This window comes from Erythrolamprus reginae, chromosome 11 (assembly GCF_031021105.1).
Source record: "Erythrolamprus reginae isolate rEryReg1 chromosome 11, rEryReg1.hap1, whole genome shotgun sequence".
NCBI lineage: Eukaryota > Metazoa > Chordata > Lepidosauria > Squamata > Dipsadidae > Erythrolamprus > Erythrolamprus reginae.
The window spans coordinates 10,354,952-10,375,908 of record NC_091960.1 but is presented as its reverse complement, the minus strand read 5'-3'; the positions used below and the strand labels follow the sequence as shown (position 1 = coordinate 10,375,908).

At 46.4% G+C, this 20,957-nt stretch overlaps 1 protein-coding gene across 3 annotated transcripts in view; it reads right to left on the bottom strand.

The window, feature by feature from the left end:
• The window catches only part of GRAMD1A (GRAM domain containing 1A), a 100,670-nt gene that overhangs the window by 12,035 nt on the left and 67,678 nt on the right, over positions 1 to 20,957 (bottom strand). For 2 of the 3 annotated variants that reach the window (XM_070763977.1, XM_070763976.1), the window contains 9 exons: positions 20,837 to 20,952; positions 20,453 to 20,648; positions 16,164 to 16,359; positions 15,789 to 15,932; positions 12,713 to 12,831; positions 11,660 to 11,802; positions 8,472 to 8,575; positions 7,293 to 7,478; positions 6,255 to 6,342 (listed from right to left, as the gene is read on the bottom strand). In XM_070763977.1, coding sequence (XP_070620078.1) covers positions 6,255 to 6,342; positions 7,293 to 7,478; positions 8,472 to 8,575; positions 11,660 to 11,802; positions 12,713 to 12,831; positions 15,789 to 15,932; positions 16,164 to 16,359; positions 20,453 to 20,648; positions 20,837 to 20,952 — 1,292 coding nt within the window. The remainder of the gene's footprint in view (positions 1 to 6,254; positions 6,343 to 7,292; positions 7,479 to 8,471; positions 8,576 to 11,659; positions 11,803 to 12,712; positions 12,832 to 15,788; positions 15,933 to 16,163; positions 16,360 to 20,452; positions 20,649 to 20,836; positions 20,953 to 20,957) is intronic. The other variant, XM_070763974.1, reaches the window with a different exon arrangement.

The following is a 20,957-nucleotide window of genomic DNA, read 5'->3' as shown; positions in this document are numbered from 1 at the left end:
AACCCGCTACTCATATATTCCGGACCTGCATTGAAGCAAAAAATCCCTGAAATCTAACACGTGTGCATGTCTCTTCGTGCGATTTTGCTTCCTGCACATGTACAGAAGCTAAATCTCGCTTGGAGAACGTGTGCGCATGCCACACCTCCATTTTCACTACCGGTACGATGGTGTCGACTGTATTGGGAGGAACCCACTACTGATACATATGTATGTGTGTGTATGTATGATGTATGGATATACAGTGTTCCCTTGATTTTCGCGGGTTTGAACTTCGCGAAAAGTCTATACCACGGTTTTTCAAAAATATTAATTAAAAAATACTTTGCGTTTTTTTCCCTATACGATGGTTTTTCCCACCCAATGACGTCATATGTCATCGCCAAACTTTCATCTGCCTTTAATAAATATTTTTTTAAATAAACTTTAATAAATAAACACGGTGAGTAATAATCTAAATGGTTGCTAAGGGGATGGGAAATTGCAATTCAGGGGTTTAAAGTGTTAAGGGAAGGCTTGTGATACTGTTCATAGCCAAAAATAGTGTATTTACTTCCGCATCTCTACTTCGCGGAAATTCGACTTTCGCAGGCGGTCTCGGAACGCATCCCCCGCGAAAATCGAGGGAACACTGTATACATACACACAGAGAGAGAGGATGTGCTTGTGGAATCTGGAGGAATTGTTAGTCATTTAAATTCTACCATATTCATTACAAATAAAGCATTCCCACTTTGGGGGATTCAGTAAAGAGTCAGAATCAGAATGGATATTCCCTGGGAATCCTCTCCTTTTAACGACCCCATAATCCCTTGCAGGGTGGAGTCTTGGGCAACTGGACGGAGGTGAGTGTTTTAATGGCCGGATGCCCTTCCTGTCATCAATGCAGAGTTTGTTTCAGCAGATATATTCCCAGTGTGCCCAGAGAGAGAAATGTCTACCTCTACCTAGGATCGAACTCACAAGCCTCCTGTGATGTGAGAGCTCCACCTCTAGGCCACTGCATCACTAAGGGATACTCACTGGGAATAATCCTTCAAAATCATGATTAAAATGATGCCATGTAAAAAAAAAAACACCTAGGGATTAAGATATCCTGTTATTTTTATTATGTACTGCTGAAAATAAAATAAAGGGAACACTCAAAGAACACATCCTAGATCTGAATGGATGAAATATTCTCATTGAATCCTTTGTCCTGTACAAAGTTGAATGTGCAACAACAGCATGGGAAATTGATTGTCAATCAGTGTTGCTTCCTAAGTGGACGGTTTGTTTGATTTCACAGAAGTTTGATTTACTTGGAGTTATATTCTGTTGTGTTCCCTTTATTTTTTTTTAGCACTGTTGTTTCCCAATAATAAGGGCATAGTAAAATAGCATCCCTAAAGACTGCCTTCATGGTTTGCCATAACCCTGCAGCAATCTATTCAGTTTGGCTTTGAATGTGGTTAAATGATCCTTTATACCAGAGGTCTTCAAACTTGGCAACTTTAAGACTTGTGGACTTCAACTCCCAGAATTCTCCAGCCAGCATAGCAGGCTGGAGAATTCTGGGAGTTGAAGTCCACAAGTCTTAAACTTTCCAAGTTTGGGGACCCCTGCTTTATACCACTGAATCAGGGTGAAATCCAGCCGGTTCTGACCGGTTCTGGAGAACCGGTAGCAGAAATTTTGAGTAGAATAGAATAGAATTTTTATTGGCCAAGTGTGATTGGACACACAAGGAATTTGTCTTGGTGCTTATGCTCTCAGCGTACATAAAATAAAATATACATTTGTCAAGAATCATGTGGTACGACACTTAATGATTGTCATAGGGGTCGTTTGGAGAATTGGCAAATACCACCCAGAGTGGTGACAATGGAGATTTTGCAGTCTCCTTCCCCTGCCACGCCCACCAAGCCATGCCCACCAAGCCACGCCCACAGAACCGCTAGGGAAAAGTTTTGAATTTCACCCTTGCATTGAATAACCGCAGTGTGTGGCCTGGGTCTTTAAATCACTGAGTTAGTCATTGTAGTGGTCACAGAGGAAACACATCAATGCATCTGACAAAGGAGGGAGAAAAGCAACATCATGCAGGCCATGCTGTCATTGCGCAGAGGATAAGAATTTCATCATGTGCACAACATCACTGGGGTTGGGATCGGACATTTATGCATTGATAGGGCAGAGGATAACCATCGCAGCCTGAGCTAAGGAAGGGGTCTGCAGCAGGTAGAGTAATGCCCAGGGATAGTCTTACTATTGTTGCACAGGCCAGTGTTTCCCAACCTTGGCAACTTGAGGATACCTGGACTTCAACTCCCAGAATTCCCCAGCCAGCATTTGCTGGCTGGGGAATTCTGGGAGTTGAAGTCCAAATATCTTCAAGTTGCCAAGGTTGAGAAACACTGGCATAGGCAATCGCATTAACCCAGGACCCAAAATCCATCTTCCTTTCAGTGGCTGGACCTCTTAAGCTTTAAAAATGTATAGGCTGAAATATCAGGAGCCTAGGAATGAAGGCAGGCTGGGAGGAGGTTACCCACCCCCACCCCTTCCCAACATTTGCAGGACAGAACAGGGGGTGCTGTAAGAGTAACTGGTAAGTTGGATAACCATTTGTCTGAAATGCTATAGGGCAGTGATGGCGAACCTTTTTTCCCTCTGAAAAGTGTGGGCGTGTGCTATCGCACATGCGCCAGTGCCCACACCCATGATTAATGCCTGGGGAGGGAAAAATAGGTTCCCCTGTCCCCTGGAGGCCCTCTGGAGGCCAGAAATGGCCTGTTTCCCAACTTCTGGTGGGCCCAGTAGGCTCATGTTTTGCCCTTCCCAGTCTCCAAAGCAGGGATCCCCAAACTTTCACTGTCCCTTGGACTGTTGGAAGGCCAGACTATTAAAAAAAATGGCGGCCGTCACGGCAGGTTCCTCGGGTGGGAGCTGCCACTTCCCTCCAGGCAGCCCAGCCAGGCTGCCATAGAAAGTGCAGAGATTATTGCCACCACCTCTGCCTCCACTCAGGGAGCCACTGTGGTCGAGCTGAGCGAGAGGAAAAGGCACGGCTACCACAGTGGCTCCCTGAGTGGAGGCAGAGGTGGTGGGAATAATCTCCGCACTTTCTACGGCCGCTGGACTGGGCTGCCCTGAGGGAAGTGGCAGCTCCCACCCGAGGAACCTGTGGTGACGGCCGCTGGCTTGGCGGGAGGCATCGGCGGTAGACACAGGTGGTGAGAGAAGGAAAGAAAGCCACAGCAACCTGTGATCCTGTCATTCACCCGCGGGATGAATAAATGGCCTTAGTGGGCCGTATGCGGCCCCCGGGCCGTAGCTTGGGGACCGCTGCTCCAAAGGCTTTCCTGGAGCCGAGGGAGGGTAAAATGCCCTCCCCCATCCTCCCAGAGGCTCCATGGAACCCCAAAACACCCTCCCAGAACCTCTGTGAGAGCCAAAAAGCAGTTGTCCGGCACACACAATGGCTCGTGTGCCCGGAGATATGGCTCCACACGCCACCTACGGCACCTGTGTTCGCCATCACTGGTATAGGGTTTCCTGCCTCAGCAGGGGGTTGGACTAGAAGACCTCCAAGGTCCCTTTCAACTCTGTTATTCTGCTCCATTCTATTCTAAGTTTAAAGAGGAGAACAAGAAGAAAATTGTAGGTGGAATCATGTATAAGGCAGATTCTGGCTAAGGATTTGGGCCACCTGTTCCCCCCCTACCCTGTTTCCTGTTTGGTTGGGGACCACAATTTAGCGCAGGATAAGAGACGTGGTAAGCAGAGTGCGGTGGGGGCAGGAGGGGTTGAAGGGTGAGCAGCAGTGGAAGGCATTGGGGAAGTGACTTCCAAGACCGCTCAGGCAGAGACAAGAAGAGGATTGAAATGGCAGGAGTCATGAAGGCCAATCAAGGAACCGGAACCAAGCCAGGATGAAGAAGCCACTTGGGCCTGGGATCATCATCAGAAAGAAGGAAAGAAGGCGGGGGTGGAAGCTGCAGGGTTTCAAAGCAGGAAGGCACGGCAGGGTGGGGGTGTGGGGGTGTCAAGGGAAAGGGGCAGGTATGTCCAAGGCAGTAGCAACACGGCCAGCAGTGAAGGGCTGTTGGCATACAATACCTCACACAGATCCTGTGCGGAGGCAAGAATGAAACAAAAAAAGAAAGAGAGACAGAGAGAGAGTAGGTAGGCAGGTAGATAGTAGAAAGGGAAGGAGGGAGGGAAGGAAGGAGAAGGAAAAAGAGAAAGAGAGGGGGGGGCGAAAAAAAGAAAGGAAGGAAGGAAGGAGGATGGAAGGAAAGAAAGAAAGAGAGAGAGAGAGAGAGTAGGTAGGCAGGTAGATAGTAGAAAGGGAAGGAGGGAGGGAAGGAAGGAGAAGGAAAAAAAGAAAGAGAGGGGGAGAAAAAAGAAAGGAAGAAAGGAAGGAGGAAGGAAAGAAAGAAAGAGAGAGAGAGAGAAAGAGAGAGAGAGTAGGTAGGCCGGTAAATAGTAGAAAGGGAAGGAGGTAGGGAAGGAAGAAGGAAAAAGAGAAAGAGAGAGGGGGGAGAAAAAAGAAAGAAAGGAAGGAAGGAGGAAGGAAGGAAGGAAGGAAAGAAAGAAAGAAAGAAAGAAAGAAAGAAAGAAATGAACCTTTGTTTCTGCATTCTCTCATCAATAAAAGAAAGACAAGGAAAAACATTATCCAGCATAAATGCTGCCACATTAGACTTTCCCAAACTCGATTGTATTGTAAGCAGAGTGAGGGATCTTAGGAAGATAGTGGTACATCTTAAAACACAAGCCATCATACCTTTTTAGGTATTAGTAACCAAGGAAAGCAAACATGAGATTGCAAAATGAAAGCACCCAGGGCTTTCCAACCGGTCTTGACAGTTCTGGGACCTGATTTTTTTTTTCCTTTTTATTACACCCCACCAAGCAATGGGGCAACAAGGTCATTTCAGTTTGGGGAGCCGAAAGGAGAGCCTTGTTTTGATGGTCATGCATGTTGCTTTATTTAATTTCAACCAACCTCGCTATCTTTGAAGCCACCCTACAAAATTAAGGGGGATTCCAGGCTCCACTAAAGTCCCATTCTGGTGGCATCGTGGGTATTGCAAGATAAAGCCAGCCCTGCCCCTAGCTTCAGTGGACTGGACTCTTTCTTGGCTTTTTGGAACACTTGGCTGTAACCAGGGGTGGACAGTAGGCAGGACGGGGTGCAACACAGTTCCACCGGCAGAAATGAAGCTGTGTACCCAGCTTCAGCTAACTATGCCCCCCTCCCATCCTCTTCCTCCTCCTTGGAAAGCAGCAGGGAGACCAGCACCGACAGGAATTGAAGGGGGCCCATTTCCTCCCCCCTCTTTTCTCAACAGCTGATTGACATCTGTTCGCCAAGCTACCCAGCCTGATGCAGGGGGCGACCCAGGAAGGAGAGCGCGGGAAATGCGAAGCAAATTGTCACCCCGGAGAGCGACACTGGTGAGGTTGTAAGTGGGGGACTTAACAGTTCACTTGAACGATGATGATCGTTCAAGCCACTCCCACCTGGCCACATGACCATCAAGCCACACCCACAAAATAAGCCACACCCATAGCGCAGCAGTAAAAAAAAATTGGCTGCCCATTACTGGCTGTAACCCTAGGTAAGTTGTGACCTTGTGTAGACTCTGGAGTGCACACTTCTATGTTTGCAAATTGAAAACTCACAGAGAACTTTAGAACATCCTTCTCTGAGGCTGTGCTTCCAGATGTGCGTTGCCACTGTTGTCCCCAGCAGGCTCTGTTGTGCTTGGCTACAGAGCTGGGTTCCTCCTGGTTCAGACCAGTTCTATAGAACCGGTCGCAAACCAATGGTGATGTCACAGAACCAGTTCTGTTGGTGCGGGTCTGTGGCTGCTGGCATTTTGTTTTGGGCTTCTGCACATGCGCAGAAGCTGGGGGTTTTTTGCTTCTACGCATGAACAGAAGCTGGATTTTTGGCACTGCACTGTGCGGCCATGCATCGCACAATGCGTAAGCAGCCATGCGGTTTTGGGAGGAAACAAACCTGCAGCAAGGCAAGTTAGCACGCACCCCTGCCTGGCTGGGGAATTCGGACGTTGTAGTCTGCATTTACGAAGCATCAGGTTTGAAAAAACGCTGGTCTAGATCAGCCTTTGAGAACCTCGGTGCGTTACAGATGTATGGCGTTCGGGTTTCCCCAACCAGTTCAACCACCACTGTATCAGAATCGGGGGGACAAACTCCAAATACAGCCCAACCTCCTCCCAAAAAAGCAGCTTCCTTACACCATGCTGATGACGAGGATCACGGTGGAGACGGTTTGTCCCTGTCCTGGCTCCAACAGCTGTTCCGAAAGACGTGAGCTCAGGCTGCCTAAAGAAACATAGAAACATAGAAGATTGGTGGCAGAAAGAGACCTCATGGTCCCATCTAGTCTGCCCTTATACTATGAAGTCTGAGTCAAACCTGAGCCTGGTGAGATTCGAACTACCAAATTGCAGGCAGCCAACAGTCATCAGAAGTAGCCTTGCGTCACCATGGTTCGGTTCCTTATACACTGGTACATCTACCTAAGAATGCTTCTACTTACAAACTTTTCTAGATAAGAACTGGGTGTTCCAATATTTTTTTGCCTTTTCTCAAGAACCATTTTACACTTACAAACCCGAGCCTCCAAATTTGTAACCGGAAAAGTCAGGGAGAAGCCTCCGTGGGGGCTCTCTAGGAATCTCCTGGGAGGAAACAAGGCCGGAAAAGGTGGGGAGAAGCCTCCATGGGGCCTCTCTAGGAATCTCCTGGGAGGAAACAGGACCGGAAAAGGCGGGGAGAAACCTCGGTGGGGCCTCTCTAGGAATCTCCTGGGAGGAAACAAGGCTGGAAAAGGTGGGGAGAAGCCTCCGTGGGGCTTCTCTGGGAATCTCCTGGGAGGAAACAGGACCGGAAAAGGTGGGGAGAAACCTCGGTGGGGCCTCTCTAGGAATCTCCTGGGAGGAAACAAGGCCGGAAAAGGTGGGGAGAAGCCTCCGTGGGGCCTCTCTAGGAATCTCCTGGGAGGAAACAGGACCGGAAAAGGTGGGGAGAAACCTCGGTGGGGCCTCTCTAGGAATCTCCTGGGAGGAAACATGGCCTCCACCCTCCCTGTGGTTTCCCCAATCGCATGCCTTATTTGCTTTTACATTGATTCCTATGGGAAAAATTGCTGCTTCTTACAAACTTTTCTACTTAAGAACCTTGTCACGGAACGAATTAAGTCCATGAGTAGAGGTACCACTGTACATCAGGGAAGGGGAAGGAAGTCGACCCTTCCCAACAGGAAGGCATACCTGAAGGACGAACAGTACGCGATGCCCCTTCACTATCGGGCAGCGTGGGCATTGGGGCTTCGACATGAGGAGCTCTCCAGCTCAGGGTTCGTTTCCTGCGACGCAATCCAGACAGGAGACCACGGGGTTCTTTGCCGTGGCAGCTCTCCTCTAGCAGGGCCTTTTCCGCTTGCACCAGGGCCAGTTCTGAAACAGAGTTTTAAGACCCCGGATATGAAGGCAATGCGGGGCTAAATTGGTACATAAAATGATGATACTGAGACATTGGCCCTCTCTCCTTTTCCAAAACATCTATACCAGGGGTGGAGGCCGGATCTGGCCCATGGCATGCTTAGATACGGCCCACAAGGCTGCCCTGGAAACAACAAAGGACCGAGGAGCCTCGGCTGTGGCAAGGAGGGCGTTTGCCCAGGTCCGCCTGGTGCACCAGTTGCGGCCCTATTTGGACAGGGAGTCACTGCTCACAGTCGCTCATGCCCTCATCACCTCGAGGTTCGATTACTGCAATGCTCTCTACATGGGGCTACCTTCGAAAAGTGTTCGGAAACTTCAGATCGTGCAGAACGCAGCCGCGAGAGACGTCGTGGGGCTTCCAAGATTCGCCCACGTTTCTTCAACACTCCGTGGCCTGAATTGGCTGCCAATCAGTTTCCGGTCACAATTCAAAGTGTTGGCCATGACCTTTAAAGCCCTACATGGCATGGGACCAGATTACCTCTGGAACCACCTGCTACCGCACGAATCCCAGCGACCGATAAGGTCCCACAGAGTTGTCCTTCTCCGGGTCCCGTCGACTAAACAATGTCGTTTGGCGGGGCCCAGGGGAAGAGCCTTCTCTGTGGCAGCTCTGGCCCTCTGGAACCAACTCCCCTTGGAGATTAGAACTGCCCCCACCCTCCCTGTCTTTTGTAAACTACTCAAGACTCATTTATGCCACCAGGCATGGGGGAGTTGAGACACCTTTCCCCCAGGCTCTTTATATTTTATGTTTGGTATGTATGTGTTGTTTGGTTTTTAAATATGATAGGGTTTTATATGCTTCTTTTTAATATTAGATTTGTTTCGCTATAATATTGTTTTATTACTGTTGTGAGCCGCCCCGAGTCTTCGGAGAGGGGCGGCATACAAATCAAATAAATTGAATTGAATAGAATTAAATTGTCTCCTTGATCCACTCACCCAAGTGCTGGAAGTATTCTTCAACACCACTCCATGCATTTTTTTCAATGAAAGTCTTCACAAGGGACCAGGGCTGCTTCCGATATCGGATTTCAGAGGAGACTCTATAATGGAAAACGACTGTTACAGGTGGGACAAAGAACCTTTCTGTTTCCCTTGTGCTTGGGAAACATGAAGAGGAACCCATTTGGCCAAGAACGGACTACTTCGTTTGGTTTGCAACCCAAAGGATCTCTGGCGTCATTTAATCTTTCCTATAACTCTCTCATCTTCTTCCATTTCCTCTGCAGTTACAAGATCAAGTGTTCTCCAAGGAGATCGGAGGCTCAGTGACCTTTGTGTTTTCAGAACTAGGAAGGTGGGGATATCAGTCATCCTTTGTTGCCGAATACTGCATGTAAGATGACCCAAAGATGCTCAGAGTCATGCATTTAGATCACAGTCTCTATCTCAATGTCAACTCAGAGCTGCAAATTTGCGAACTAGAAACATGGAAACATAGAAGTCTGACGGCAGAAAAAGACCTCACGGTCCATCTAGTCTGCCCTTATATTATTTTCTGTATTTTATCTTAGGATGGATATATGTTTATCCCAGGCATGTTTAAATTCAGTTACTGTGGATTTGTCTGCTGGAAGTTTGTTCCAAGGATCTACTACTCTTTCAGTCAAATAATATTTTCTCATGTTGCTTTTGATCTTTCCCCCAACTAACTTCAGATTGTGTCCCCTTGTTCTTGTGTTCACTTTCCTATTGAAAACACTTCCCTCCTGGACCTTACTTAACCCTTTAACATATTTAAATGTTTCGATCATGTCCCCCCTTTTCCTTCTGTCCTCCAGACTATACAGATTGAGTTCATTAAGTCTTTCCTGATACGTTTTATACTTAAGACCTTCCACCATTCTTGTATCCCATCTTTGGACCCGTTCAATTTTGTCAATCTCTTTTTGTAGGTGAGGTCTCCAGAACTGAACACAGTACAGTGATCCCCCGCTCGTTGCGAGGGTTCCGTTCCAGGACCCCCCGCAACGAGCGGGTTTTCGCGAAGTAGCACTGCGGAAGTAAAAACACCATCTGCGCATGTGCAGATGGTGTTTTTACTCCCACAGCGCTAGCGAGGAACCGAAGATTGGGGGCGGCGCGGCTGTTTGCCGCCGGCATGGGGGGCTTCCTAGCAGCCCCCCAAACCCGGGTTGGGGGTCCGGGGGGTGCTGGCAAGCCCCCCATGCCGGCGGCGACATTTTAAAATAGCCGCGCCGCCCCCAATCTTCGGCTGAGTCCGGGAGCGAATTCTCTTCCGGACTCAGCTCAAAAGCGCCGAGAGCCAGCGCTAGCGAACGGCTCCTCCGCGCTGGCTATCGGCGCTTTCGAGCTGAGTCCGGGAGCGAATTCTCTTCCGGACTCAGCTCAAAAGCGCCGAGAGCCAGCGCTAGCGAACGGCTCCTCCGCGCTGGCTATCGGCGCTTTCGAGCTGAGTCCGGGAGCGAATTCTCTTCCGGACTCAGCTCAAAAGCGGCGAGAATGAACCGCGTGGGCGGGCGAAGGGCGGGCGGCAGCGAGGAGTTTGCGTGGGCGGTGGGGAAACTCCTCGCTGACGCCAGCAAGAGGGGGAAGACCCAGGGAAGCCGGTTGCCATCTACGCATGCGTGCTACGGGCACGCATGCGTAGATGGTATTTTGACTTCCGGGTTGAAAAATAGCGAAGTACCCTGTTCACAATGGTTGGGGACGCAATAAACGGGGGATCACTGTACTCCAAATGTGGTCTCACCAGCACTCTATATAGCAGGATCATAATCTCCCTCTTCCTGCTTGTTATACCTCTAGCTATGCAGCCAAGCATCCTACTTGCTTTCCCTACCACCTGACTGCACTGTTCACCCATTTTGAGACTGTCAGAAATCCCTACCCCTAAATCCTTTTCTTCTGAAGTTTAGTTACTGTAGATAAATCCACAGTAACTGAATTTAAACATGCCTGGGATAAACATAGATCCGTCCTAAGATAAAATACAGGAAATAGTATAAGGGCAGACTAGATGGATCATGAGGTCTTTTTCTGCCGTCAATCTTCTATGTTTCTATAATCCTTCTACTGATTTGGTTTAAACTACACGGCATCAAGAGGGCCCTCTAAAGCTTTTGCTCCCCTTTTAAAGCAACGGAATGTGCATCAAGAGAAAAAAGCTTTGCAATCTGATGTCCTCCTTGGCCTGGGATGGTTTTGACATATTAATCAAGAGTCAAAACAAAACCACATGCAATCAGGAATCACTTCCAGAGACAGGCAGCCATGCAAATTAATTGATTGATTCCTTGAACGGAAGAAAGAAAGAAAAAAACTCCCTAACGAAGAGGAATTAAATCATGAGCCCCATTTTACACAATGATGCAATGGCATGACTCACTCATTGGTTATTAGTTGTCACGATACAAAATCGAAGGTGTGTCTTTCCCTCTATCCATGTCAACATTTTGATGAAACTTATTATGGCTGCCATTGGCAACCTCCTCCAACCAAAACTGTTTCTTCCCCAGTAATTTCCACTATGTTTTAGGCCAGCGGTCCCCAAACTACGGCCCGCGGGCCGCATGTGGCCTGCGGAGGCCATTTATCCGGCCCGTGGGTGAGTGACACAACACAGTGTTCCATCTAATTTTCTATGAATAAAATGCGGTATTTTGTTAGTAACTAATATCAATCATCAAAAAAGTTGCAAAAGGTTTTTTTTCTAATTTTGACATCCAGTTACATTCATTTTCTTTTAATTAAATTCCCTCCTTAATGTTTCTTCAAAAAGTACACCAATTATATTTCTAACTTATTAACCATTATGCCAAAGTGCTTCCTTCTTTCTTTCTACATTTTTCTATAAGCCAAGAAAACCTACAATCAGATGTTAACGAAAGAAAATTAAAAACAAAACATAAACATATATGAATTTCAGACTTCTCCTGCCCCTCTAAATAGTACATTCCCATTTTGTTTTTTACTTTAAAATAAGGTATGTGCAGTGTGCATAGGGATTTGTTCATAAGGGTTTTTTTATATATAGTCCAGCCCTCCAACAGTCTGAGGGACAGTGAACTGGCCCCCTGTGTAAAAAGTTTGGGGACCCTTGTTTCAGGCTCTTCTAACCAATTTTACAGACGCAGGCGAGAAGGGAAGGATCCAAGAATGAATACCTGAGCCTGGCTTTGCTTTTGGCTATGTTGGTGATGCAGTACCGATGTACAGTGTAGAAGTAATCCTGGTAAGGGATGCCCTGAGTGACCACTTCTGAGTCCACCACACAGCCTCCATTCTTGGAACTGGCACGGAAAAGAGTCTAGCGTCCAGCAATCAAAGAGGAAGAGGAAGGCATGATAAGTAGACATTCATGTTTTGGTACCCGTTCTTTGGAAAATGCTATGCTTTACCCAGGCACATCTGTTTGTTCAGATAACATTCCCAAGGAAAACGGCGGCTTAAAAGTTAGTTACAGGCAAGTCCTCGACTTACAACCACAATCATCATCCTCTTTTAATGACTCCATAATCCCTTGTGGGGTGGAGTCCACGCAACAGAACATAACAGAGTTGGAAGGGACCTTGGAGGTCTTCTAGTCCAACCCCCTGCCCAGGCAAGTAACCCTACACCACTTGAGACAAATGGTTATCCAACATCTTCTTAAAAATCCCCAGTGTTGGAGGCATGTTGTTCCACTGATTAATTAATTAATTTATTTTATTTATTAGATTTCTATGCCACCCCTCCCCGCAGACTCGGGGAGGCTCACAGCAGTGATAAAACAGTATACAATGACAAATCTAATATTAAGTCTAAAATAACAATTTTACATTAAAAACCTAAAAAACCCCGCGGCAATGAAGGTCGTAAAATGGGGCAAAGCTCAGTTTAACAAATGTCTCACTTAACAAAAATGTTGGACTCCATTGTGGTCGTAACTCGAAGACTACTTGTATTTTTAGGAACCCAATGCAAAAAAAAATTTGCAGGCAGTTCTGTGGGCGTGGCTTGGTGGACGCAGCGTGGCTTGATGGGCGTGGCTTGGCGGGCGTGGCAGGAGAAGGTTATTGCAAAATCTCCATTCCTTCCTGATCAGCTGGGACTCAAGAGGCAGAGAATAGATGGGAGGTGGTGGTATTTACCGGTTCTCCGAACTACTCAAAATGTCTGCTACTGGTTCTCCAGATCTGGTCAGAACCTGCTGAATCCCACCTGTGCATTGCCCCTACCTGAGTCTCCACCACAGGTGCAACCTTGGGGCCCAAAGGATTGCTGATGGGGATGGTATAGGTGATGACCCGGCTTTGATGACACTTGCTGTCTCCACTCCATGAACTCAGTGTTACATCTAGGAAGGGAGAGAAAGGAAAGTTGGGGACAGGATAGGAAAAACAAGGGGAAATTAAAATATTATCAGGATAATATATGTATTTTTAAAATGATAAACAGTAAAGTCTTAGTTGATGAAGCACAGATTATCATTTAGTGAACTCTGGATTCAGCAAACGCTTGTCCTGTTCAGAGTCCACACTTTTTTTAATGGACGTTAGTTCTTTGAGTCAAGGTTTAACTGCAAGCCACACAGTTTACATAAAGCATGTCAACAGACTCAAACTCAACCTTGATAAGACGGAGTGGCTGTGGGTGTTGCCTCCCAAGGACAATTGTCCATCCATCACCCTGGGGGGGGGGAATTATTGACCCCCTCGGAGAGGGTTCGCAACCTGGGCGTCCTCCTCGATCCACAGCTCACATTAGAGAACCATCTTTCAGCTGTGGCGAGGGGGGCGTTTGCCCACGTTCGCCTGGTGCACCAGTTGCGGCCCTATTTGGACCGGGGGTCACTGCTCACAGTCACTCATGCCCTCATCACCTCGAGGCTCGACTACTGTAACGCTCTCTACATGGGGCTACCTTTGAAGAGTGTTCGGAAACTTCAGATCGTGCAGAATGCAGCTGCGAGAGCAATCATGGGCTTTCCCAGGTATACCCATGTAACACCAACACTCCACAGTCTGCATTGGTTGCCGATCAATTTCCGGTCACAATTCAAAGTGTCGGTCATCATCTATAAAGCCCTTCATGGCACCGGACCAGGGTATCTACGAGATCGCCTTCTGCCGCACGAATCCCAGCGACCGGTTAGGTCCCACAGAGTGGGCCTTCTCCGGGTCCCGTCAACAAAACAATGTTGTTTGGCGGGACCCAGGGGAAGAGCCTTCTCTGTGGTGGCCCCGGCCCTCTGGAACCAACTACCCCCCAGAGATTAGAATTGCCCCCACCCTCCTCACCTTTCGTAAGCTCCTTAAAACCCACCTCTGCCATCAGGCATGGGGGAACTAAGATATTCTTTCCCCCTAGGCCTCTACAATTTATGCATGGTATGTTTGTATGTATGTTTGGTTTTATAAATAAGGTTTTTTTAGCTGTTTTAGTATTGGATTTACATGCTGTTTTGTACTACTGTTGTTAGCCGCCCCGAGTCTACGGAGAGGGGCGGCATACAAATCCAATTAATAATAATAATAATAATAATAATAATAATAATAATAATAATAATAATAAAATAATTATGCAAATGACAAAAGAAGGCACCGATTTGGATTTCATGGGACACCCATTATCTCTGAAGGTCGCATGGGCAATCAGGAAAATTTGTACTGGGCTGTTTATGCAACAGCCTCCCAAATATCTATCCAATACATCGGCTGGAAGCCAGGTTATTGAAGTCTAACCTCTAAGTTTATCTTACGGTGTTAAATATCGATGGTAAATGTTCAACTTTTATGCAATATATATTTCATAAATAGTACTCATATTTCTATAACTTCTCCTCAGTATTATACAGCGTACTTATCCATTTAATTCATTAATAATAAATCCCTATGCAAATATTCCTCTATCTATTTGATAATAAATAGATTGTTTTGAATTCACTACATACAACTTTCTACTGCTTCCTCTTCGCTAACCATTCATAAAACCTATTCCAAACTTCATAGAATCTCCCGTCTTCTTTCTCGTTCAGTTCCAGTGTCATCTTATCAAGTTCTCCACATTTCGATTTTTTAAAATTACAATGCTGTCAAATGGTTCATTATAATGAGTTTAATGAAAGTAATTGTTAACAGGTTTAGCTGACATTAGAGACAGTACTTCTGTTTTTTGTTGTTTTTTCCTTTTCTTTTTGTTGTTTTGTCTATGTTTTTTTTTGTTCATTTTCTGGATTGTTTTTAAATGTACATAAATTCAATAAAAATTTATGTATATTTTAAAAAAAGGAAGTCTAAGGTTAATCCATCAAATAAGTCAGAAAATGGCAGGGATCTTTGTTTCTGCAATGTAAACTCTTGCCCGAACTTTAGTCCCGAATATCCATGGAGGAGGATAATAATAATAATAATAATAATAATAATAATAATAATAATAATAATAATAATAATAACAACAACAACAATAACAACAACAACAACAGATGAAACAATCGATCACACACTCAGCTGCTGCAAAAAGATCGCACAGACTGACTACAAGCATAGACATGATGCTGTGGCACAGATGATCCACTGGATCTTGTGCCGGAACTACCATTTACCAGTGGCAAAGAACTGGTGGCATCATAAGCCCGAAAAAGTGGTCGAAAATGAGCAAGCAAAACTACTGTGGGACTTCCGACTTCAGACTGACCGAATTCTGAAGCATAACACACCAGACATTGTGATCGTGGAGAAAAAGAAAGTATGGATCATCGACATCGCAATCCCAGCAGACAGCAGAATTGAGGAGAAGCAGCTAGAGAAATTAGTGAAATACGAAGATCTAAAAATCGAGCTGCAACGACTCTGGCACAAGCCCGTGAAAGTGGTCCCAGTGGTACTTGGCATGCTGGGCGCAGTGCCAAAGGATCTCAGTGGACATTTGAAAACCATCGGAATTGACAAAATCTCCATCTGTCAATTGCAAAAGGCCCCTTTACTGGGATCGGCAAACATAATTCGCCGCTACATCACGCAGTCCTAGGTGCTTGGGAAGCGCCCGACTGGTGATGAAATACGAAATCCAGCATATGATCTCGTTTGCTGTGTTGTACTGACATAATAATAATAATAATAATAATAATAATAATAATAATAATAATAATAATAGTAATAGTAGTAATAATAATAATAGTAATAGTAGTAATAATAATAATAATAATAATAATAATAATAATAATAATAATAATAATTTATTAGATTTGTAAGCCGCCCCTCTCCGAAGAGTGATTTGAAGAGCGGCTAGTGATTTGAACTGGTTTCTCCTTACCTGTGAATTTGCGTTGGCCCAAAAAGCTGTGTATGAACTGGGAGTCGCTGAAGATCATTTGCTGCAGCCTCTCAGCTCCAACATGATACACGGCATTGATCAGGAGCCGCCCCGGCAAGTCTGTGAAGAAGGCTTCCACCTCAGCTGGAGAAGGAAGAACGGGAGATGGTCGGATTCGATCTCCTAGTCCAGTATTTCCCAACCTTGGCAACTTGAAGATATCTGGACTTCAAGTCCCAGAATTCCCCAGCCAGCATTTGCTGGCTGGGGAATTCTGGGAGTTGAAGTCCAAATACCTTCAAGTTGCCAAGGTTGGGAAACACTGTCGTAGTCTAAAATCCAGGAGAATTCAGGCAGAATGAAGGTTCCCTTCACCTTCATCTTGTGTGGAAGAGGAGGAATTGCTCATGTCGGTGGGGAGCTCTTCGCTGGGGGGCAGATCCCCCTCCAGGGGGGACACAGCAGACCCTTGCACCGTATCTTCCAGAGGGGGGTCTGTGGCTGAGGTCACTGTGTGGCTGGATGAAGCATCCATTTGGCTGTCAGTGTTGTCCTCCAGGTCTTCTGCCAGCTACAAGGGAAGCAAGGCGGCATTAGATTTATTTATAATTTATTTATAATTATTTTTTTTATAATAATAACACATACACAATACATAAAACACAGTGCACAATGATGTGTGCTCCCACCACCCAACAACATTCAAACCCCACCACCAAAATGAGAGTGTACCTTATTTACAGCATTTTAAACCAAGAACGTTACACTATTTACAAATTATAGAGTGATTCCAATTTACTGTTTATACCTTGGTCTCAAATTCTACTAACCATATAACCCAGTCCCATTGTCTCATCGTTCCTGCACTTTATTTTCATTAATTAATCATATTCATCTTTGTGTTGTGGTTAGCTCTGGCCCAGCTCCTGCCCCAAGGACTGTGGATGTGGGGGAGACATCCACATGCTGCAGGCCTGTTTTGCCCCCGGTGGAATCTGATGATGAAGGATCCTCTGACCAAGAAGACAGCAGTGACAGGGAGGAGGAGAGTGGGGCAGACAGCTCAGAAGGAGATCAATTATCCAGCTCCTCCTTGGATTCAGAACAAGAGTTAATGATACAGCCACACATGCGGAGAGCGATGCATAGGCAACAACAACTGAGAGATTATTATCAAAGAAAATGAGGCCACCTGTGGTTGGGTGGGGCTGTGGTCATTAGTGAGGCTGCTATAAATAGCAGCCTGTGGGTTTGGCCATTGTGGAGGATTATCTGATCGTTGTGTTTCGTGACTGCTTTACTGACTTTGACTTTTTGTGTGCTGATTTTCCCCCGCTTTGAATCTAAACCAGAGCAAAGTGTGTTTCACTTTGTGAAAGAAGAAGGACTGTGAATTGCCTCACAGCTGCAAGCTAAGTATCACAGAAATTATAAGGGACTTGTACAAATCACCAGTTTGTTTGGAGACAAGTGCTCTTTGCTATACCAAAAGAGGGCTTGGTTTAAGGGAATTTTCATTATAAAGAACATTGTTTTGAATTTTCAAACGTGTGTGTGTCTGAAATTTGTACCTGTGAATTTTTGGGAGGATTCTACCAGAGAGCCCAACAGAACATCTTTATATCCATAATTTCAAACTGAATGTCTTCCACCAGGTACCAATTTTGTATTGTCCATTTTGTTGCATCCTTCCAACCTAAAACTATTTATTTATTTATTTATTTATTTATTTATTTATTTATTTATTTATTTATTTATTTATTTATTTGATTTTTATGCCGCCCTTCTCCTTAGACTCAGGGCAGCTTACAACATGTTAGCAACAGCACTTTTTAAAAACAGAGTCAGCATGTTGCCCCCACAATCCGGGTCCTCCTTTTACCCACCTCGGAAGGACGGAAGGCTGAGTCAACCTTGAGCCGGCGATGAGATTTGAACCGCTGACCTACAGATCTACAGTCAGCTTCGGTAGCCTGCAGTACAGCACTCTACCTGCTGGGCCACCCCGGCTCTTTATTACCACTTGGGCACTTTCCATAGCTGCTTCTTCAATTTTATGAATTCTCCCATATCACTCCTTATGACTAATACTGCCATCTCCTTTGTAATCACCCATTTTATATTTAGCATCCTATTAATTTCCCCTTGCACCTCTTTCCAAAATTTCTGCACTACCATACATGGGGTAAATGGGGTTTTTAAATATTTTAAACTACAATTTAGATTTGTTATGAATTGTTTTTTATTCTGCTGTGAGCCGCCCCGAGTCTGCGGAGAGGGGCGGCATACAAATCTAAATAATAAAATAAATAAATTAGATTCAACCTGGGTGAACTTTGGAAATTGGCTCCATATGAAACACACATTTGATCACGATTTGTCGTTCAGCATCCGGACAGCCAGTGAGTTATCAGCCAAAATATTTGCTATTTTGAGCCATGGTGTGGCAGTGGTTAGAATACAGCATTGCAGGCCAGTTCTGCCCACTGCCAGCAGTTCAATCCTGACCGGCTTAGGGTTGACTCAGCCTTCCATCCTTCTGAGGTCGGTAAAATGCGGGCCTAGATTACTGGTGGGGCAAAAGACTGATTCTGTAAACTGCTTAGAGAGAGCTCTACAGCACAGTGAAGCAGGGTTTATCCTCTGTCCTGGTGCTCCTTGATCTCTCAGCGGCTTTCGATACCACCGACCATGGTATCCTTCTGCACCGGTTGGAGGGGTTGGGGGTGGGAGGCACTGTTCTCCAGTGGTTCTCCTCCTACCTCTCTGGCCGGTCGCAGTCGGTGTTAGTGGGGGGTCAGAGGTCGGCTCCGAGGTCTCTCCCTTGTGGGGTGCCTCAGGGGTCGGTCCTCTCCCCCTTGCTATTTAACATCTACATGAAACCGCTGGGAGAGATCATCCAAGGACATGGGGTGAGGTATCATCAATATGCCGATGATACCCAGCTTTACATCTCCACCCCATGCCCAGTCAACGAAGCGGTGGAAGTGATGTGCCGGTGCCTGGAGGCTGTTGGGGCCTGGATGGGTGTCAACAGACTCAAGCTCAACCCGGATAAGACGGAGTGGCTGTGGGTTTTGCCTCCCAAGGACAATCCCATCTGTCCGTCCATTACCCTGGGGGGGGAATTACTGACCCCCTCAGAGAGGGTCCGCAACTTGGGCGTCCTCCTCGATCCACAGCTCACATTAGAAAACCATCTCTCAGCTGTGGCGAGGGGGGCGTTTGCCCAGGTTTGCCTGGTGCACCAGTTGCGGCCCTATCTGGACCGGGACTCATTGCTCACAGTCACTCATGCCCTCATCACCTCGAGGTTCGACTACTGTAATGCTCTCTACATGGGGCTACCTTTGAAAAGTGTTCGGAAACTTCAGATCGTGCAGAATGCAGCTGCAAGAGCAGTCATGGGCTTCCCCAGGTATGCCCATGTTTCACCATCACTCCGCAGTCTGCATTGGCTGCCGATCAATTTCCGGTCACAATTCAAAGTGTTGGTTATGACCTTTAAAGCCCTTCATGGCATCGGACCAGAATATCTCCGAGACCGCCTCCTGCCGCACGAATCCCAGCGACCGATTAGGTCCCACAGAGTGGGCCTTCTCCGGGTCCCGTCAACTAAACAATGTCGGTTGGCGGGCCCCAGGGGAAGAGCCTTCTCTGTGGCGGCACCGGCTCCCTGGAACCAACTCCCCCCGGAGATTAGAACTGCCCCTACTCTTCCTGCCTTCCGTAAACTCCTTAAAACCCACCTTTGCCGTCAGGCATGGGGGAATTGAAACATCCCCCCCTGGGCACGTTTAATTTATACATGGTATGCTTGTGTGTGTGTCTGTTAGTATATGGGTTTTTTTAAACCTTTAAATATTTTAATTAATTGGATTACTTATGATTTGTTTCACTTGTTGTGAGCCGCCCCGAGTCTTCGGAGAGGGGCGGCATACAAATCCAAATAATAAATAAATAAATAAGTCTAAGTACTGTTGCCACACTAAAGGATTTAGGGGTAGTGATTTCTGACAGTCTCAAAATGGGTGAACAGTGCAGTCAGGCGGTAGGGAAAGCAAGTAGGATGCTTGGCTGCATAGCTAGAGGTATAACAAGCAGGAAGAGGGAGATTATGATCCCGCTGTATAGAGCGCTGGTGAGACCCCATTTGGAATACCGGGCCAGAATATCTCCGGGACCGCCTTCTGCCGTACGAATCCCAGCGACCAGTTAGGTCCCACAGAGTTGGCCTTCTCTGGGTCCCGTCAACTAAACAATGTCACTTGGCGGGACCCAAGGGAAGAGCCTTCTCTGTGGCGGCCCCGACCCTTTGGAACCAACTCCCCCCAGATATCAGAGTTGCCCCCACCCTCCTCGCCTTTTGTAAGCTCCTTAAAACCCACCTCTGTCATCAGGCATGGGGGAATTGACATTTTCCCTCCCCCTAGGCTTATAAAATTTATGTATGGTATGCTAGTATGTATGATTGGTTTCTAAATTGGGGTTTTATAAATTAATTAAATATTAGATTTGTTACATTGTATCATTATTGCTGTGAGCCGCCCCAAGTCTGCGGAGAGGGGCTGCATACAAGTCTGATAAATAAATAAATAATAAATAAAATAAATAAATATTATAGGCCAAGTAGTTTTTATGGAAGGCAAAATCTAGGAATGGACCTTTGTAACATTCCAGCTGTCTTCTGAATCTCCTGTCCTCACCGATGTGGTCCCATCACTGCTACTGGCCAATGAGTTGATGCTGTGACTGGTGTCCCTTTTGTCCAGCAAGGGACTGGTGTCCAGCTTGAGGTCAGTGTTGCAGCGGGATGTCAGCTCTGTCAGGTCAATATCATCTCCAATTTCTTTCTGGCTTCTGTTGCGACAGAGATAATAGAGAGGGAGGTTTAAAAGGAATCTCCTGGAGCAGCAAGGCTAATTTACGGGAGGATCCACCTTGAGAAAGGCTGCTCACCATCTCCTGCACATGGCAAAGAGGCAGCTAAGAGGTATGGCTACAAGTTCCATTCCCTGCCCAATCAACACAGGACAGTAGACACTCACCCCAGGCCGTTGAGGTCATCAATGGGAGAAACGTAATCATCATCTTCGCTGGTCAAGCCAAGTTCAGAACCGTAACATTGATGGACAATGTGCCAGAGTTCTCGTGGGGGCAATGTCTGGT